This window comes from Nelumbo nucifera, chromosome 6 (assembly GCF_055504915.1).
Source record: "Nelumbo nucifera cultivar China Antique chromosome 6, China Antique-T2T, whole genome shotgun sequence".
Taxonomy (NCBI): Eukaryota; Viridiplantae; Streptophyta; class Magnoliopsida; order Proteales; family Nelumbonaceae; genus Nelumbo; species Nelumbo nucifera.
Window position 1 is genome coordinate 8,670,522 of NC_142654.1, and position 21,115 is coordinate 8,691,636.

The 21,115-nt window shown below is 38.6% G+C and overlaps 1 protein-coding gene across 5 annotated transcripts in view; it reads left to right on the forward strand.

The window, feature by feature from the left end:
* LOC104604583 (ARM repeat superfamily protein) overlaps positions 1-21,115 on the forward strand; it is a 123,423-nt gene that overhangs the window by 99,647 nt on the left and 2,661 nt on the right. Inside the window, exons 43-46 of one of the 5 annotated variants that reach the window (XR_016077378.1) lie at positions 1,787-1,892; positions 6,726-6,839; positions 6,941-7,015; positions 15,543-15,720. Coding sequence is in view for 1 of the 5 variants with exons in the window: in XM_010268994.2 (XP_010267296.1) it covers positions 1,787-1,892; positions 6,726-6,839; positions 6,941-7,015; positions 15,543-15,641 (394 nt within the window). In the remaining 4 variants the exon portion in view is untranslated. Of the gene's footprint in view, positions 1-1,786; positions 1,893-5,329; positions 5,520-5,977; positions 6,139-6,725; positions 6,840-6,940; positions 7,016-15,542; positions 15,721-21,115 lie in introns of those variants that run through there. The other 4 variants (XM_010268994.2, XR_736427.3, XR_016077379.1 and 1 more) reach the window with 4 other exon arrangements.

The following is a 21,115-nucleotide window of genomic DNA, read 5'->3' on the forward strand; positions in this document are numbered from 1 at the left end:
ATAACAGAGAACTAGTTCTAAGATCAAAGGAGTGAGAATCAAACCTACTCTAATACCATCTTGGTGCAGTTCAAACTAGGAAAGATGAGCAAATTTGGTGTGTCTAATGAATCAACTACACCAAGGAAAAGATATTTATATTAAAAGAAGTAAAAGGGCAATTCTGTCCATAAGTTACTAGAAGTAATAGTACACAATAAAAGAATAAAATAATATGTATAGCAAGCAAAGTAAAATTACAACTTTAACCCTCACTGTCCTTGTCTCTACAAAAATAGCCAATAGTTGAAATTCTATTACTACTTGCAACATGTTACCGTCCTAAATATTAAAGTGCTTGGCTTGATGTGTTCCATCAATCTTAAGGCTTTTGGCATATTGGTCAAGCATACAACATTTGGTATAAGAGCCTACCACCACATCTCAAGTTCAAATCACAGAGAGGATTACCTAGAGAAAAGTGAAAGCTACCATAGAAAGGGCTACCTGAGCAGAGTGAAAGCCGCCAAAGGGAAATGGTTACTTGCTGCTAGTGTGAGCTGTCGTGGAGAGGGATACCTACCACTAAAGTGAGAGCTACCCAGAGTGAAGCCACCAAGATGTCGGCTGCAGAAGCGTGGTGGTATGTTACAGTCCTAAATGTTAAAGTGCTTGGCTTGACACATTCATTCCATCAGTCTTGAGGCTTTTGGCATATTGTCCGGCTCTGATACCAAATGTTGTGTGCTTGAACAATACGCCAAAAGTTTTAAGACTGATGGAACGTGCCAAGCAAATCACTTTTACATTTAGGACCATAACACAACACTTAACGTTATGGAAATAATTCTATATAAGGTCCATGATATTTGCTTGAAAGGATAACAACAAGATTGAAAATTAAAAATTTCCCTTTGGTTTCTTTTCATTGTTTGTAATACTTAAGAACCTGTCGTCTTCCATACATGATTCTTTAAAAGAGGGCGTAATGCATCTAATTATATTTTGTTCTATGTTCTTAACTTACTCTATATCCCCCATTATGTGTTACAGGTTTGCTCATCCTAGGCTATCCTATGTCAATGGGCTAGTGAAATATCATGCATCATGTTTTAGTATTTTAACCATTATTACATATATAGATTGAGTACCTACACAAAAAAGGTGAAGAAATGGAAAAGGAAAAGAAAAATTGTAGAAGGATTTATCAAGCTTCCCTTCACATGCCTTCCCAACAAATTTTCAAGATATGCAAAACTACTCTAGGCAACCACAAGGAAAGTTGTTAAGAATTAAAAGAAAAAAAAAAAAGGAAGACCTCTAGAAAATTAAATGATTTGTCCTGAACATGGATGAAACATTTTGGCTCAGTTTGGGAAGAGTGCAAATACAAATATGCATAGTACAAAACCTTGTATTTGCACTGTACATATTTGTATTGTAATTATATGGTTGTATTTGCACTCTTCCCAAACTGAGCCTTCAGGTCTTCTTCCCTTGTGTTTCATCTCATGTTCATGTAATAATACTACAAAATTTTTTTTTTCATAGTTTCCATCTCTTACCTGTCAAACCTTTTACATTCCAAGGAGGTAACAAAAATAGGTTAGTAGTTACATCCAAAAACAAATAGGATCACTTTCCATTTTTTATGCCACAATTACACACATTTCCAAGAATTGGGTGAAATGAGTTTAATCCTTTGTTTTACTTAATTTAGTGTGTTTACCGAAAAGGATGTACTTAGATTTGGGTTTGGACTCACAGTTTTCTTCATTTGTACTGACAAAGATTCTCAATTATGCAGTGATAGAGTTGGTTCCTTGTTGGAACAGTTAGTTGAAGCCATGTGTCGACATGTTTCAGATGAGTCACCTACCGTAAGACGTTTGTGCCTAAGAGGGCTTGTGCAGGTTCTTTTTTTTTTAATATCTTAAATAGATGTTACGTTGATTCATATGTTTTGAGGATTAGTCATATTGTTGAATTTTAAAAATTTTAAAAAAGAAGTTAAAATAAAGCTTGATGTTTACAGATTACCTCTTGCACGGGTGATTTGATTCTTAAAAAATATGCATTCTATATCTTTATCCATCTTGAAAATGCAGCCTTTTATGCTCTGTTTTATTTTTTAGGCAGGTATTAAATTTTGAGAAACAGGACATATGGATAGTTCCAAGGCCCCAATAAATTCATGACCCACCATTGGCTATGTCCAACTAAATCATTAATGTGATTAACTATGAGAGGTCTTAAACTAATAAAAATTATGGCAAGAGCAAGAAGCAGAAGAGAAGAGAGGAGAGAAATTGAGGCTCAAAAAACTAGGCTGATGGTGCCTTGTATATTACTTATAATACAGCGGCTGTACATAAATGGAATTCATCTTAGCCATTCTTGATGTCTAACTGGCAAAGACTCCAATCTAATGAAAGGAAAATATGAATGGAATTCATCTTAGCCATTAGTACAAAAGTCTCAGCATAATCTACTCCATACACCTATGTGAATCCTTTTCCAACTAGCATGGTCTTACACTTTTCCATGGCCCCATTTGCCTGATGCTTCACTAAGAACACCCAAGTATTGTTTTTATGGAGAGTCTTATCCCCACATTGGTGTGTTCTCTGCAAAAGCCAATGGTGAGACATGCTAACACTTATTAACCTCCTGCCCTTTTGTTAAATATATTTGGGAATGGTTTCTCTCTTTGTTTGGATGTAGGTGGACTCCCCCACCAAATGTGCAAAGCCTGTTTGCCTCTACAGCATTTGGTGAGTGTATAAGAGTGGCTGTTTACTGGACCATTTGGGAAGAAAGGAACTCAAGAATTTTTTTTTCAGGTAAGGAAGAGTAGAGAAGTAATTACTGAAGCCACCATCATTAGAGTGATTCATTGGTTAAAGTCTTTGGAATTATTTGATGATGTAACAAGTTCTGATTTGTTTAGAAGCTGGAAAGAAGTGGCAGATTCAGCCCCTTTTAAGGCTGTCACAAATCCCAGTTGGTCTCCACCAGCTAATGGTTTATTCAAACTTAACTTTGATGGCAGTAGTGTAGAGAAGCTGCGCCCCTTAAGCACTGAAGGTGTATTCAGAAATGAGGAGGGGAAAATAATTGCTCTTCTCAAGTCCAATAGGTGTAGAAGACTCTTTTAAGGGCTGAGATTATGGCTGTAATGGAAGGTCTGCAGAAGGCCAAGGATATGAGCATTAGAAAGTTGGCTATTGAAGGTGACTCCAATCCGGTGCTGGGATGGCTGCAAAAGGAGGAAGCCGGTTTTGGATTTATAACAATGAGAGAAATAGATTCAAATGGCCGACACAAGTCATGGAAGTAAGATTGCACTGGGTCAAGAGAAGTGTTAATTCTTTTGCTGATGAATTGGCAAAACAAGAGGCAGCTAGAGATCAATTGTTTTGGGCTCAATTGTAACTTGGTTGAAAGGTCAAGGGGGAGAGTTAAGAGAGATTATTTCTCCCTTTGCTTCTCTGTACTTGTTTTTCCTTAATTTAATAAATTTCAAAGTTATTGATATACCAATGACAAACAAAGGTACGAAACAAAGGGGAAACTTTATCATAAGACATGAAGTGAGAAATGAGATGTTTGGTGGTGCAAAATAAAACAGCCTAACATTTGGTAATAAGAATGTCAAAATCATCAAAGATCATCAACAGGGACATCAATAGAAATAAAGCTGTGAACATCGGGAAAATGATCCCAGCAGTTCACTTCATGGCCGAATATATGGAGTCGCCACCAATACCGATTTAAGTTTCATGAAATCATTTAAAATTAACGACTCCATACCGATCAGACAGGACAAGGTCATTCTGGGTAAGTTGAGAAAGAGAGAGGGAAGGGATTAGGCACCCCTCTCTCTGGTCAGTGTGAATACTGGATTTCCCTTCTCTGCTTACATTTGAATTAGAGCTAAGAACCTGTGTTTTCTGACAATAAGGAGGGATATGAAGAACGCTCCCTTATCCTCTAGTCCAGCCCCCTTTTGGACACAGGGGCCTGAGCAAAAGGGTAGGAAACCCTACCCCTTTTCTATCAGAACCCCCACCTTCGGACTTAGTTGGCTGGCATGAAGGATCGAAGGAGTGTATCAATCCCCACAAACATCCGAAAACACCACTGTTCTCGCAGTTGCAGATAAGATACAAAAGATACAAATAGAAAATAAAGAGCAAAAAACAGAAAGAAACTGAACCAAAGCAAATATAGATATCTGAGGGTGAGGTAAGGTCATTACCTCGATGTAGCCTTAGAATAAGCGTTGAATGCTGCTGGGTATCATCGAAACAGAAGCCAAATGAATGGAAGATTGGTTGCCTGATAACTATATCGAACTATCAGATTTTGACTGATTGAAACGGTGGTGCAGAGGGAAAAACGAATGTAAGATGGGATCGGTGATTGACCGGTAATCCAAAAAGTGAGGAAAGGAGAAGAGATGGGGAGAAGGGTGAGATTGGTACAAAAATGACGAGAATATAAAGGGAGATGTGAGTGGCTGTTGCTGGTTGGGTTCAAACCCGCCATTGCAACTAGCTACAGCAGCGAGAGAGAGGCTTGAAATGCGGTCTGAGAAAACCCCCCTTAGCACAACCCCTCTCTTTCTCTCTCTCTCTCTCTCTCTCTCTCAAATCGTCTCTTCTCTCGCCTGAACTGAGAGACCCTCTACTTGAGAGTCTCTCTCTGCTCCTAGCACAGCCTCTCAAAGGGAAACCACCAGAGCCCTCTCCCCTCTTATGCTCTCTCTCTCTCTCTCTCGGACTTTCTCCCTCTCTTTCTGAGTTTTCTATCTCAGCCTCTTGATTTCCCCCTCCCTTATACGCTCTCTCTCTCTCTCAGACTTTCTCAGTTCAGCATCTCCTCAAAAAGGAAGGCACCGAGACTCTCCCTTCCAAACTCCCCCCTTCGACCCCTTTCTCCTCTACCCCTCTCCTTGGGATGGGTGCCTCTTATTTATAATAGGAGGGAGGTTTCAAAAAAAAATCTTCAAGGTACATGGGGTCTTTTAGGTTAACTCGGTAATTAGGGTTTGAAAGGGTGCATTTAGGGTCATATTTGGGTAAGGGGTATTTTAGGTAATTTAGAAAGGTGTGGTTTGGTAATTTGGTGAGTGAAACCAAAAAAATCTAATAGAATGCAGATTGCAACAATTAATAATGTTCACAATAAGTACAACTAGATGACTATTAACCATCTGATTCAAGCGTTATTTGCGAAGTATCTTAATGCAGGGCTGGAATAGGAAAAAAAGTAATGGAATGAAAAGTTTGTTGTAGATTTATCACTCAACCCTTCCAAGATCCGAAATCAACTTTACATTTTTCAGGCTTGAACCTATTTGGCCCACCATTGGTGAAAGACTGAAAGTTGTAGGATCCTCGCCTACCCATCCTGCGCCACAGCTTGAAGAGAATATTTTTCCACCATCCAGTAAATGCAGTAAATTCAGATGGTTATAAGCTTTTGCACAGTTGCACTTGCTTATCTTTGGCTCAGATTCTGTGCATTGCTACCAGGTAGGACTAATCAATGGTGGATCCTAAAGCTAAAATCATAGGTAGCAAGTTACATGACTTTTTCAATTGCATCAACATGGAGGAGTTTGGGAAATTTTCACATGGACAACTTAGGCTGCAAATAAAGTGATGGAACTACTCAAAACATGACAGTTAATTTTCAACATTTTGTAAATTATCTCAAACCCCACACCACCTTGAGTTTTATTCTGCACTTTCATTGTTTCTGTGCATGGCAATTTACCCCATTAATATGTTGATCATTATTGATGATATTACTTATAAAAGTATGCATGCTTTAAGAATTGGTATTGTTTACAAATTAGTTATTTAAGATGAAAGCACATTATTTATTGAAGCTTTCCTGGATATGCTCCTTCTGTGATAACGCTTATTTTTTTGAATTTTGATTTGCCTTTTTTTTGGTTATCACCATTTTCTTTCTTCTTGTGATATAGGACAGGATAGGGGTCCTACTAATTAAGATCTAGTAGTGGGCTTTGTGGGGTGAATGAGGGCTGTTGGTGATTATAGATGAAGAATATGAATGGAGAAGCAAGTAGAATGCTTGCTGTTAGGATAAACAGCAATGAGATAGGTCACTTGGAAGGAAAAATAGGTAAGAGAGAGGGGAAAAAAGAGAAAGATTCAGGCAACGACCAGAATTAACTAAATCAACCTTTATTTGATCAAATCAACTCTCTTTTAGCTCCAATTATAGTGACCCTGTTTATAGACTCAACTTATTAGCTCGAATGTCCCATTACAGACTCCAATTTGGACTAGGAAACTGATGTAAAACAACTCCTAATTGTTATAAAACTAATAAAAATCAATAAATAACCCATTAGGGCACTTAAATAAGGACTCCAACTCCTAAACAACTCTAATAACACTTTCCTTGTCCCACTGAAACTAACTTAGTTTAAAGCAGAAGAAATCACTAAAAAAATAATAATTACTATAAATAGTAAGTCCGAAGTTACCATAAATAGTAATTTTTAAACAGCAATAAAACTCCAAGAAACAATACCCTATTCTTAAGATATCCACAACTAGAAAATAAAAACTAAAGCAGTAGCAATATCCTGTAACCCAAAAATAAAATTGGTTTGTTTCCCCATGAATTCTTTCCTTACTTCTCTGCATCTGCATCATCTTGTATTGTTGTTAAAACCAGACATTTTCATACCTCTGGATGTGCAGATACCATCTGTCCATATTCTTCAATACACTACTCAAATTCTTGGGGTAATATTAGCTTTACTCGAGGATCCAGATGAATCAGTTGAATTAACTGCAGTATCATGTTTACTTACTGTGAGTGTTCTTTTCTTTGGACTACATATTGATTTTTCCTTTATTAAGATACATAGAAATAAAACTGAATTACCGGACGCTCTTCATTATTTGTTTGGTAGGTACTTGAATCATCACCTAATGATGCTGTGGATCCTGTTTTGCTTAGCCTTTCAATACGACTGCGAAATCTCCAAGTGAGCTTTTTCTATTTCCACTCTCCCATTGGGAGTCTTTGGTTGTGTGTGTTTTATTCATGATGAGTACCTCCAGTTTAATGCTGGACCCTGAAGCTATATGTCAGATCTTCCTAGGATATGTTACTGTCTATAAAAGATGTTGCTGCTTTGATATTGTTTTGAGTAAGTGGTTTGTTATCATAGATATTACCTTCTTTTAGTGTATTCCTTTGTATTCTCCTTGTACTTTTTAGAGGGGAAAATACTGGTGAAGAAAGACCTTTCTTTCCTTTCTTGTCTCTATTCCTCTTTCTAGTATTGTGTTTGCTACTTCCCCTGCTGCTACTACAGAGATGTCACATAAAGAACAACAGATATAATGCCCATTTCACAGATGACCCCATTATTCATCTACCACAACCATCAGATGTCTCACTTCTGAGTATTTCTTATGACATTGCAAGATCTTTCTTGATCTCTATTCCTCATTCTAGTATTGAGTTTGCTACTTCCCCTGCTGCTACTACAGAGATGTCACATAAAGAACGACAGATGTAATGCCCATTGCGCAAAGATGACTCCCATTATTCATCTACCACAACCATCAGATGTCTCGCTTCTGAGTATTTCTTATGACATTGCACATCTTGCTACCATTAGCCATTTGACCTTCACTTACCTATTACCTTACACAAGTGTACGATGCCCATCCTATATGTAATTCCATTCCTTATAAACCCTTGCCTTCTTCCCGACTACTTCTTCTTTGGTTTTTGTTATCTCTTTTGTTTCTATCCCTAAAAATGTCACAAAGGTAATATTTCATCACCAATGGAAGGACTTAATGACACATGAGATTAAATTTCTAGTGAAGAGCAATACCTAGGAGCTTGTCAATCTACCTGAAGGAAAGAAGCTACTAAGTGGATATTCATTGTCAAATACAAAGACAATGACTCGACAAGTTTTGGACTTTTATATTTCTTCTCATTCTTTGCTTTTTTCTTCTGTCCCCCAAAGCATGAATATGCTATGCTAATTTAAATTAAATGTAATAAAGAAAATACCGGTTTAACTCAAGTCCGTTTATTATGTGTATATGATAAAATAAATGGCATAGCCTTTTTTTCTTTTGAAATATAATTTTCTTATATCTAGCTCTTCATTTCTTCTTATTAATCTCCTCTTCTCTTGGTCAGGCTTTGGTATTTCTCTATAATATAGCTATTACAGCGCCAAACAACATAATGGGCAGCTGTACTGGCAGGTTTAAAAAAGGCCAAAGAAATGAGATACAACAAGTTAATAGTAGAGGTGGACTCCAAGGTCATAACAGGATGGTTGGTAAGTAATGAGGAGGGGCTGCAAAAGCACAGATATGAAACCAGAGAAGCTAAAGAGCTATTAAAGGAATTGGAGGCAATCATTCAATAGACACCTAAGTCTGCAAACAACCTTGCATACAGGCTAGCAAAACAGGGATAACAAGGAATTCAATGTATTGGGGAATAGTACAGCAAGGGGGAGTTGTACTTTGTAAAGAGACTGGGCCAAATGGGCCCTAGCATCTTCTCTTGTAATATCTTTTATTTTATTGTTGGCTAATGGGCCTCTCTTAATGGGCCTGCTATTTCTCTTTGTTTAATCTCTTTATGTTACTGCCTAGCTGGCCGCCCACTTAAGGGCATACTTGTCATCACTCTATTTTTAATACTTAATAAAAGGGGTTAGAGGAGAAAGGAGAAGATATTCGACTTCTTCTCTTTCCTTCTCTTTTCGCCATCTTCTTCTCTTGTATTGCTGCTCTCACTTCTCTTCTTCCTTTCTTCTAATCTTCAAGTTTACACCTAAGATTTGAGGACTGATTTACATCTTGGTATCAGAGCAGGTCGATTTCTTCCTTTTTCTTTCTTCCTTTCCCATACACCTAAAACCCTAGCCGACAGGTGTATGGAGAGATAGGTTCTCTATAGTACAGAGGATCTCTGGCCTAGTTGGTAGAGGGTTTGGAGAGTTTACATCTGGTTGGATATTGCCAAGAAGCGGTGTTGTTCTGTTGCTGCCCGAAACCCTAGCCGACTAGAGATTTTCGAAGGTACCAGGTAAAGGTGATGCTTGGGTGTGGCGCTCTATGCTTGGGAGGTATCTTGTGACTTCTAAAGGTGGGCAGTTCAGGTTTGGAAGAGTTTGGGAAGATCTGGTAGGAGCGACTACATCTTCTCTCTTCCTCCCCAACAGCTGGACGGAGCAAAACCCTAGTTTTTCAAGCAACTGAGTTCTGGTTTGACTTCAAGTAAGTTTATACAGACAAAATTTCTGGTTCTTTGATTTTCGTTTGATTGATGGAGACATACGGAAGTGAGTTCAAGCAAGTGTCGATTTCAGGCCTTGGCTCGGTAGATTCCGTTTTGACTGGTGTAACCACAATCAAGCTAGATGGGACAAATTATCTTGCTTGGGCACAGTCTATAAGAATTTATGTCTGTAGTAGAGGAAAGCTCGGGTATCTCACAGGTAGTAAAGTGAAACCCGAGGAGACTGACCCTGAATTTGAAAAATGGATGCAAGAGAACTATACCGTCATAGGATGGTTGGTCAATTCTATGCAACCTCATATAAGTCAGCACTATCACTGGATGTCTTTGGCTAAGGAGATATGGGACAGTGTTACTGAGACCTATTCACAGAAATTGAATGTAGCCAGAGTATATAAGTTGAAAAGTGATGTGAAGAACCTAAGATAGGAGGAGAAGAGTGTAGCAATCTACTATATACTGAAATCCCTATGGCAGGAAATTGATGTTATGGAGACAGTTGTATGGGAGAGTAAGAATGATGCTGAAATGTATAGAAAGTTGGTGGAGAGAAATAGGGTGTTTGAATTTCTCACTGGACTCAACCCTGAGTTTGACATCATTAGGCAAAATATCTTGGCCAGAGATGAGGTTACTCTCTCACAGGCATATGCTATGATAAGTAGTGAGGAGAGTAGGCAGCAGGTTCAGTTGCAGGGTCCACCTATAGAACATTTTGCACATGCTGGAATAAAAAGGGCCCTACTGAGAAAAAGGAGCAGATATGTGAATATTGCAAGAAACCGAGGCATACAAAGGACACTTGCTGGAAGCTTCATCCTGGGCTTCTCCCTGATAGGTTTAAGAATAACAACAACTCTAAGAAGGGCAGTCAGGTGGGAAAACCTAAGATAGCTAATGTTGCTACAGTACCCGAAGGGGGAAATAAGGAGAGTGAGGAGAAATCAACCATTGAGCAGTTGGCAGCAATGAAGGCGGATTTTGAAAAGTATGGGAGGCTCTTAAATCACTTGGAAGCTATGGTTTCTTCAGCTCACCCTTCCAACAACACATCATCTTCATCAGCATTTGCTCACTCCGATATTCGTGCTTCTGCAAATCATGCTTCAGTTTCAGGTAATCATAAAATCCCTTGGATTATTGATTCCAGTGCATCAGACCATTTGACTAGCCTGTTTAATCTCTTCTGCTCATACCACCTTCTCTCTGGAAAAGAGAAAATATCCCTTGCTGATGGGTCTCTTGCTCCCATCTCTGGTAAAGGGGATATAAAGCCCTCTGACAACCTTTATTTATCCTCTGTCCTTCATGTCCCTAAACTTAACACAAATCTGTTATTTGTTAGCAGCTTAACTAAATCCATGAATTGTAGCATAACCTTCTTTCCCACTCATTGTGTTTTTCAGGACCTGCAGTCTCAAAGGATGATTGGGAGTGGCCATGAGGCGAACGGAATATACTTGTTGGACACACCGGATCGAAATGTGGGACCACCTCATGGAGTTGCCTTAGAGTCAGTTTTGTCAGAGTTTGTTAACAAAATTTTGTTATGTCACCTTCGTTTTGGTCATTTGTCATTTTCTGCTTTGAGTCATTTGTTTCCAAATATGTTTAAGGGAGTGTCTTTATCGAGTCTTCATTGTGAGTCGTGTGAACTGGCAAAGCATTGTAGACATTCCTATTCAGTAAGCAATAAAATATCTCTTTCTACTTTCCATATTGTTCACTCTAACGTGTGGGGGCCATATCATATGCCAACTATGGGGGGTTACAGATACTTTATCCTTTTTATTGATGACTATTCGCGTTACACTTGGATTTATCTCATGAAATCCAGGGATGAAGTACCAGCTATTGTGCAAAAATTTCATCAACTCATCCTCACCCAGTTTAACACCCATATCAAAATATTCCGTTCTGATAATGCTAAGGAGTATTTTGAGAGAACCCTCTCCACCTATTTTGAAACTTTTGGGGTTATTCATCAAAGTTCTCGTTCCTACACTCCACAGGTGGTGGAAAGGAAGAACAGACATGTGGTTGAAGTTGCCAGATCCCTCCTGTTTGCATCCCATGTTCCTATAAAATTTTGGGGAGATGTTGTTCTTACTGCTACTTTTTTTATCAATTGTATGCCCTCTCAGGTCCTTGGCTTTAAAACCCCCTTTAGTCTTCTCTTCCCGGATGAGGATATCTTTTCTCTTTCTCTCCGTGTTTTTGGGTGCACTTGCTATGTGCATATTCACAGTCATCAAATGAACAAGTTTGAACCTAAGGCTCATAAATGTGTTTTTCTGGGGTATGCTTCCACACAGAAGGGATATTGCTGCTTTGATCCAATTCGTGGCACTCGCTTTGTATCTCGGGATGTCACCTTTGCTGAGTCAACTCCTTTCTTTAGCATTCCTCCTGAGGGGGAGAAATCTAAAGAGCCCTTTGCTATGTCTCCAACTGTTCCACTTCCCATTCCTTGTGATTCCTATCATGAGGTGTCCACTTCTCCCACTAGACCTACCTCCGATATTTCTCCTCTTCCACCTCATTCACCTACTATTCCTCCTCCTCCTGTTCTTCAAAGGTGGTACCAAAGGCAGAGATTCAGACATGGGCAAATTGTTTCCACTCCTTCAGAAGAGCCTCTTGCTTCTCCCATCATTCCTGAGGTAATAGGTCAGCCTTCTACTGACCCATCTCCGGATCCGGCCTTCCCAGACCTTGACCTTCCTATTGCTCTCCGCTAGGGCAAGCGGAAGTGTACAGCTCATTGTATCTCAAAATACCTGTCTTATAGCCTTCTCTCCCCTTCCTACTACTCCTTTCTTGCATTTGTTTCTTCCCATGTGATACCCAGGTCTGTACCGGAAGCCTTATCTCAAGCTGAATGGAGGGATGCTATGATGGCCGAATTGGATGCTTTGCATAAGAACCATACCTGGGATATTGTTGACTTGCTTGAAGGGAAGGAACCAATGGGTTGTAAATGGGTGTTTACATTAAATATCACTCTGATGGCTCTATTGAGAGGTTTAAGGCTCGGTTGGTTGCTAAGGGCTACACTCAAATGTATGGTATTGACTATCTTGAGACATTTGCTCCTATAGCTAAGATGACCTCAGTCAGGGTTCTGTTATCTCTAGCTGCTACTTTTGACTGGCCCCTACACCAGTTTTATGTTAAAAATGCCTTCTTGAATGGGGACCTGTATGAAGAGGTCTATATGTCTCTACCTCCAGGGGTGTATGGGAAGGAAATGCAAGGCAAGGTGTGTAAACTGCAGAAATCTATTTATGGTCTTAAACAGTCTCCTCGGGCTTGGTTTGAAAGGTTTAGGGCTGCTCTTGTCTCTTTTGGCTACACTCAAACTCAATCTGATCATACCTTGTTCTTGAAGAGAAATGGCTCTCTAGTGACCTTCTTGATTGTTTATGTTGACGATATTGTGGTCACAGGTAATGACACTGAAGAGGTTAGTAAACTAAAAGGATTTCTCAACTCTGAATTTGAGATCAAGGATTTAGGAGATCTTCGGTATTTTTTGGGCATTGAAGTTGCTAGATCTAAGGATGGTATCTTCATTTCTCAGCATAAATATGTCCTTGATCTCCTTGCTGAGACTGGTAAACTTGGAGCTAAACCAATCTCCACTCCTATTGATCCTAATCATAAGCTTTCTGCTACAGATGGTGAGCTTTTATCTGATAAGGGGGTGTTTCAGAGACTGCTTGGGAAGTTGTTATACCTTTGCATGACTCGGCCAGATATTTCCTATGCAGTAAGTGTTATTAGTCAATTTATGCATTCTCCCAGAGATACTCATTTAGCTGCTGCAGAAAGGGTTCTGTGTTACTTGAAAGGTACTCCAGGGAAAGGTATTCTATTTGCTAAACATGGACACATGAAGCTGAAAGCTTTCACTGATGCCGACTGGGCAGGATGTATTGATGATAGGAGATCCACCTCAGGTTATTGTGCTCTGGTTGCTGGGAACATTGTGTCATGGAGGAGTAAGAAACAGTTTGTAGTTGCTAGATCCTTAGCTGAAGCAGAATACAGGGAAATGGCACATGGTGTGTCATAATTATTGTGGCTACGATCCCTTCTAGAAGAATTGGGGGTGGACTACAAGAAGCCAATGATGCTCTATTGTGACAACCAAGCTGCTATCAACATTGCACATAATCCTATTCAACATGACAGAACTAAGCACATTGAGGTTGATAGACATTTTATAAGGGAAAGAGTTTCTTCAGGGGAAGTTTGTTTGCCATTCATCACATCAGAAGAGCAACTGGCTGATATCTTGACCAAGGGAGTTCCAAGAGGGAAATGACACACTATATAAGCAAGCTGGGCATGATTGACATCTATGCTCAGCTTGAGGGGGAGTGTAAAGAGACTGGGCTGAATGGGGCCTCTCTTAATGGGCTTGTTATTTCTCTTTGTTTAATCTCTTTATGTTACTGCCTAGCTGGCCGCCCACTTAAGGGCATACTTGTCATCACTCTATTTTTAATACTTAATAAAAGGGGTTAGAGGAGAAAGGAGAAGATATTCGACTTCTTCTTCTCTTTCCTTCTCTTTTCGCCATCTTCTTCTCTTGTATTGCTGCTCTCACTTCTCTTCTTCCTTTCTTCTAATCTTCAAGTTTACACCTAAGATTTGAGGACTAATTTACATCTAAGTTTCGGCCCAGTCTCTTTGCATACTTGATATTAATCTTACTAGGATGGTTACCTGAGGCTGACCATCTATCCATTCCTTTGTACTCTAAATTTTACTGATTAATAAAATATTCATTGCTACTGGTCCAAAAAAAAAAAAAACAACATAATAGACCATAATTATTTGTTTATACTAACAATTCCATATATCATCTTTAAACAGTACTTATATAAAGAATAATGAAAAAGAAAACGAAATGCAGATAAATAGAGAGAAAAGGGATTTCTAGGATTAGAGAAAAAAAGAGAGAACGAAAGTGTTTAGAAAGGGGAAAACTTAGGTGGATGTTCACTCTCTTCTCGTCTATATAGATCATCATCATCTAAGCCTTGTCCCAACTATATGGGGTCAGTTACATGAATCCTGTTTTGCCATTCCATTCTGTTTAGTTCCATAGCTATTGTTAAAGTTATGAGTGCTTAAATCATTTCTTACTACTTCAACCCATGTCCTTTTCAGTCCGGCCCTAGCTCTTCTAGCCCCTTCAACCTATTACAGATCACTTCTTCCTATAGGTGTTGTGCCTGTAGATGGTCTTTCTATGCTTGTGATCAAACCCATCTCAGTGTATTTTCTCTCAATTTTTCACCTATTGGAGCTACTCCTAGTTTCCTTCAAACTATTTTTGCCCCGTTCGGCACGCCTTTTCGCACAGGCTGTTGGCTTTTTAGAAGCCTGGCAGCCCGAGTTTTCATCTTTTCCCGTTTGGTTGGGAAAAGACCTAGCCACCAAAAGGTGTCACGCCGAAAAGACATGTGAATCCCATTTTGAGCAATTTTCGGGAAGCTCCAAATGGAGCTTTTCGGTTTTTTTTCAACTCGTCTTCACGTTGAAAGACATGCCTTAACCACATGATCTTCAGGCTGTCAAGATCTTAATGCAAAAGCTCACTACGCCTTTTGACTGTCAGAGCTTCCAGAAGATCTTTCAAAAAAGACTTGCCAAACGACCCTGTCCTTCTAGTTTTACCACTCGTCCATCTTAGCATCCACATTTTTGCCACTATGGTAAGCCTCAAAAATACCAAACTTGACTGTTATGCCCTTAGCTGACCATGACAAGAAAAGGTATAAAGGCCTCTAAGTAAACCGGAATAAAAACATAAGCTTTATCAAACAACATTTAGTTATTCTATTTAGTATGAAATTTTTGGGCAGAATAAGTAAATTATTGATGTAGTACACGTTTATGGTGATATTTCAGTACAGTCAGCAGGGGTCCAAGATAGGAGAGTTGGTTGCCTGCATCTCTCCTGAGCAACTTTTGAAATAGACTGATAATGATTTGCATCTTGTAGCTTGTGTGATGCATCAAATTAAAACCTTAGTAAAATGAATGATGGACTCTAATACTTTTGAATGAATGTTTGAATTGTATTTCTTCCCTGGAAGTAATCTGGTTCATGAGTAATTTAATCAGTATCTAGCATTGATGCATGTAATAAAAAGAGAAAAATGCATCAAGTATGGAAAGCTCGAAGCTGATACATTTATCTATGGTTCTAACAGAGTTGCATGAATGATAAGATGCGAGCCAATGCCTTTGCAGCATTTGGAGCACTTAGCAAGTATGGAGTTGGTGCGCAACATGAAGCTTTTCTTGAGCAGGTTTATATATCCCTGATTTTCCTATTGAAAACAGTTGGATGCCATCTTTTTGAAGTTTATGAAATTGGACTTTCCAATCGTAAGTTAAGAAATTAAAAACAAGTTCTATCAATTTATGGCAATTGTAAATTTAAATGTCTTGATTAAGCTGAACAAATTCTTCTTTTTATTCCTGAAATACGACTCTTGAAATTCAATGCCAGTATTTATACATTGGATATTTCTGCTTTTCTTTCCTTTCGATTGCTCATGATATGGTTTTCTGGTAAAGTGAGTTAGCATGGTACAAATATTGATGGACTGATATTGTGTGGATATAAAGGTAAGAAAAGTACTCCATATAGGACAGAGTGAAATCAATTTTCATTCACTAGTAGATAACTTCATATCCCATTACATGACCAAATCAAACAACTACTAAGACTTACATAAGCAAGCATTTTGCATTAATCTTTAGGTCTACCATCAACCGTTGTCGTGCTAATAAAATTTTGTCAACTAAGTTTCATGAATAACAACTTCAAGTAACTTGAAGTTGATCTTATACCTAACCAATCTTCAATCAAGTAAAACATACAAAATGCCAAGGTAGAGAAGAGATCAACAGTAAAACTGCCACATGAAATATGCCAAACTCGAGCTAGAACTCACATCTCAAGATAGAAGATGTGAAAATTACATAAATAAAAAGTATGGTGATCTTCTATTTCCATTCATATTCATACTTCATAAATAAATAAAATTACATAAATACACCTGGACGTCCAAACTGAAAAAGGACATAAACAACCAGCAAAAAGACACAAAACCCAATAAAATAAAACTAAAAGAAGTTTGTCAGCACTTCCCCACAAACTGAGAATAGAGATATGGTCAACTTTCTAAGGTTGTGTTAAAACTGAGACTTGACAGCTCATTTTGTCATAATGTCAGCTAATTGTGATTCGGACTTGACAAAGGCTAACAAACCTCCAGGAGGAAGTGAAATGGAGGCAAAGATCGAGAACTCTTTGGATGAAGGCAGGTGGTCAGAATACTGCCTTTTCCACAAGATAGCTAATGCAAGGAGGAAGTAGAATTCTGTATCTAAACTGGAGGTGGACAGCAGATGCTTCAGGAAAAAGATAAAATTACACAGGCTCTAATTGGGTTCTGTGAGAATTTGTACAAATAAAAATGGGTTCACTGACCAAATTTGGAGGGAATCCACTTTGTGCAATTGTCAAAAGAGCAAGCTGCAGATTTTGAAAATAAGTTCTCAGAGGAGGAAATCCATGCTGTAATTTGTGAGATGGAAGGGGACAAAGCCCCAGGGCCTGATGGTTTCACAGTGAGATTCTTCAAAACCTGTTGGAATGTTTTGAAGCTCGATATGCTGAGAGTCTTTGAGGAGATTCGCAGGAGGTCAAGCCTGAGATAAACTCTTAAGCAGGGAATGGTGTTGAATCAATGGGGATACGTTTTCTGCCGTGAAGAAGTTGAAACAGTAAATCATGTGTTCCTGCACTGCCCATTTTGTGCAAAGCTGTGAGGTGTAGTTCTGGATGTGTTCGGCTGGGCTGGTTGTTCTCCTCAATCCATCCAGTCCTTGATGAGATGGATGATTTAGGGTCTAAGAAAGAGAGGTAGAGTGGTATGGTGTTTGGTGCCAATGGCTGTATTGTGGTACATTTGGAGGTGAGGAATGGTAGGATCTTCAAGAATTGTACTTCAAGTGATCAAGTTTTGTTAAGCAGAAAGGGATGTTTTGTTCATGGTTATTAGCTCAAAGGAATTCAGAGGATTAAGCTACAGTAGATTTTTTTATAAGGATATATTATTCCCTTCTTAATAGCTTGCTAAGAATTGTATAGTCCAATACACAATGGGTGTAAATGATCTTCAGATGTAATTTTTTATATTTAATACAATATATTGCTTTTTTTCCAAAAAGATGAAAAAAAAAGCAAACAAACCTCCCTCCCCTAAGAACCCTTCTCAAATAAAATGACAATTCACCTCAATGTCCTTCATGAAATCATGCTGGATAGGATTATGAGCAATACTTGGTTGGCAGGTTACGATATTAGAGGGGTCACAAGCTCAATTCCGAGCTCCTCAAGTATGGTAGCAGCCATAATAATTCAGATGTACTATGTGTCATAACCTAATATTCTGCTTTTACACTAGACTAAGCAACAAACGGCTCTTTCTTATCTCTCCATGATACAAGGTTCCTCTATCATCAGCTGAACTAACCCAATATGCATTTGTACAAGCTTCAGTTTTCATATGTCCATGATTAGCATATATTATTCCTCTTCCTGGAATCTTCTAAAGTATGCAAGTATTCTCTCAACTGCCTATAAGTGGGGAACACGCGATTCATGCATAAACTAACCGACTACTCTAACTGCATATGAAATATCAGTTGTGTTTGCTATACGTAAGTATAACAGCCAGTGAACTAACCACTGATATCTCCCTTTGTCTTCTAATATATTCCCATTATATGTATTCAGTTTGTGATTTGGATCAATAGGTCTATCAACAAGTTGAACTCCTAATTTTATTGTCTTTTTAGTAGATGAAGGATATACCTTGTATGACAAATATTCCATGCTTGGGTCAAGTAAGTTCAATTCTATCAACAACTTGCCTAGAGATCTTTGGTTTTAAATCCAGGACCTGAGAACCTTTTATCACAGTGATACCTAAAGGGTTTTACCTGTCACCACCATGTCATCTACATATACAATAAACATTCAAAAAGGCATTCTTCACATCAAGCTAAAACAAAGGCCAAAAAACCGACTACAAGTGAGGAAAGTACACAATACAGACTTACCTTTTCTACAAGAGCAAAGGTCCCTAATAATCTACGCCATAAGTCTGTATGGACCCTTTAGTTTATTCAGATCTCCATACAGCCTGCTGATCCTAAAACTGCATGAGATTCACTTCAAGAAGAAAAGAAAATGCAGCAAAAGGACTTGGCGCCATTACCAAGTCCTTTCTGTACACTTCTCAATATAATACAACATTACTTTTTTCTAAAAAAAAATAGAAGTTATGGTTTCTTCATGCAGTTTAGGAATAAAACCAATAAAGAACTAGAAAAAAAGAGACAAGAGAGGAGGAGAAGGTGAAGAGAATACAGTATTTGAGGGAGAAAAAAGCATGGGCAATCTGCTCATTCAATTCATAGCTATTATCTCATAATTCATAAAACAAAAGTAGAAGAATACATAGACACCCCTGGATGTCCAGCATAGAAAAGGGCATAAACATCTTAGCAAAAAAAAACATAAAACCCAAGAAGATAAAACTAAAAAAATCCTGTGAACAAATTTTCTCACTTGTTCTATAAGGAATGCTAGTAAATAATTTTATGTAACTCAAAGATGCCTCACCCTACAGACAATATGGAACGCACGGCTAGTTTTATTTTGTAGTCTTTTCATGGTTCTACCATGCCTGTAGAGCAAGGTATCCAAGATTTGTATAGATTTGCTTTTTACTAGAACTCCACCTTATTCCTTGTGCATAAAAGTCCATTATCCAATATTGTTCCCAGCTAGAGGTCTTAGGAGGGGTGGATTGGATATGAATATAACCTTCTGTATTTTCCTTTATTCTATGTAGGTTTCATCCTTTTTTTCTTTTGAAAGAAAGTAAGGTAATTTTATTGAAAAAATAAAAAATAAAAAAAAGAGAATACAGAGGGGGCCCAGAACAGGAGCAGCCGACAGGGTACAAGTCCCTAAACTAAATTACAGCTCAAAAAAACTTCTAGACCTCAGCTGGGCTCCAAGCACTTAAGTCTGGAGACCTTTCATAGCTGCTGTCCAAGAAACTAATTTTCCCACAGTACAAGAGATAAGACAGTCTACATCCTTTGATTTGTTTTGAAAAATTCTTCTATTTTTTTCCACCCAGATAGTACTGATCACTGCTGCAGGAATAGCCAACCACACATTTTTTGCCAGCTTGGAGAGGCCTTGTAGTTCCCAGCTCCATAACAGGTCCGACGCATTAATTGGCATGATCCAGGAAAGGCCCACAGAAGAGAGGAAATGCCCCCATAATGCTGCTGAAACAGGACAATGCATAAATAGATAGTTGTTGTCCTCCTCAGCTTGACCACACAGTTCACACAAAAGGTTTTGAATCTGAATTCCTCTTCTGTCCGGATTCTGTTTAGATAGGTTTCTATCCAAAGCTACAGCCCAAAGCAATGCATTTACTTTAGATGGGGGAATCTGGCTCCATATTTTATCAGCAGGGACAGCCGCTCTATCCCCATCTGATAAAACTCTAGCAAAGGAGTTCACTGAAAAATTCCATCTGCAGTCCACTTCCAGGTCCAAGTCTCTTCTTCCAACAATTTCAAAGCCTGATTGGATAGCATTTCAAAGAGCTCCACCACTTGATCTACTTCCCAATCTTGAAAAGCTCTTCTGAAAGGACTCCAGGAAGTGATATTTTCTCTCAGTTCACAGCATTCAGCCACCATTGCATCCTGATTCTCAGCAAGTTGGTATAGCTGGGGAAACAGCTCTTCTAAAGACCTGCTGTTGCACCATTTGTCTTTCCAGAATTTCAGTCGATGACCAGAACCCAGTTTAGGAAACAGACCACTGTTTATAAGAGGGAGATTTCCATAATTTTCTTCCATAAGGAACACCCCAGAGAAGAGAAGTTTGAGGTGGCTACCCAGTCACCTCAATCAGTTTCAAACTTGGCTGCTAATAATTTCCTCCACCAACCGCCCCTTTCTTTTCCAAATCTCCATATTCATTTCCCCAATAAAGCCTTGTTAAAAGTTTTCAGTTTCCTCCCCCACAATCCTCCTTTTTCTTTTGGAGTACACACTTGATCCCAATTGACCAGGTGGATTTTCTTTTCCTCCTCCCAACCCTCCCATAGAAAATCACTCTGAAGCTTTTCTAATCTTTGGGCCACTTTTGTTGGGATTGGGAATGAAGAGAGGAAGTAGGAGGGTAAATTAGAAAGGGCACTCTTTAGAAGGGCAATTCTACCTCCCAAAGACAGATATTTGGCTTTCCATGATGCCAGTTTCCTTTCTAACCATTCTACCAACGGGTCCCATCCATTTTGTCTAACCTTATTCTATGTAGGTCTCATCCATTTTATCTAACATTTACAAACCTCTATTTGGTACCATCTGATCCTACAGTATTTGTTGTATGTTTCTCTGTTTAGATATCCACATCTTATGAAAGGATGTTGCTTTCTTCATCTTTTCCCACTTTCCTTGTCATTTTTCCTTACCAAAATCTTTTATTCTTACATTTTTCTCCTTTTCATCCTTCCAAGCTTGTATGCATCTCTCTCATCATCTCTAGTTTGCTATACCAGTCATTAAACATGATACCACCTTAAGTTTGTCCTTACTTCCTTATTTTCTTTCTTCATGTCTATACACATATTTCTTCCTTGGTCTTAAAAGAAACTTGTTTGCAATTGATAAT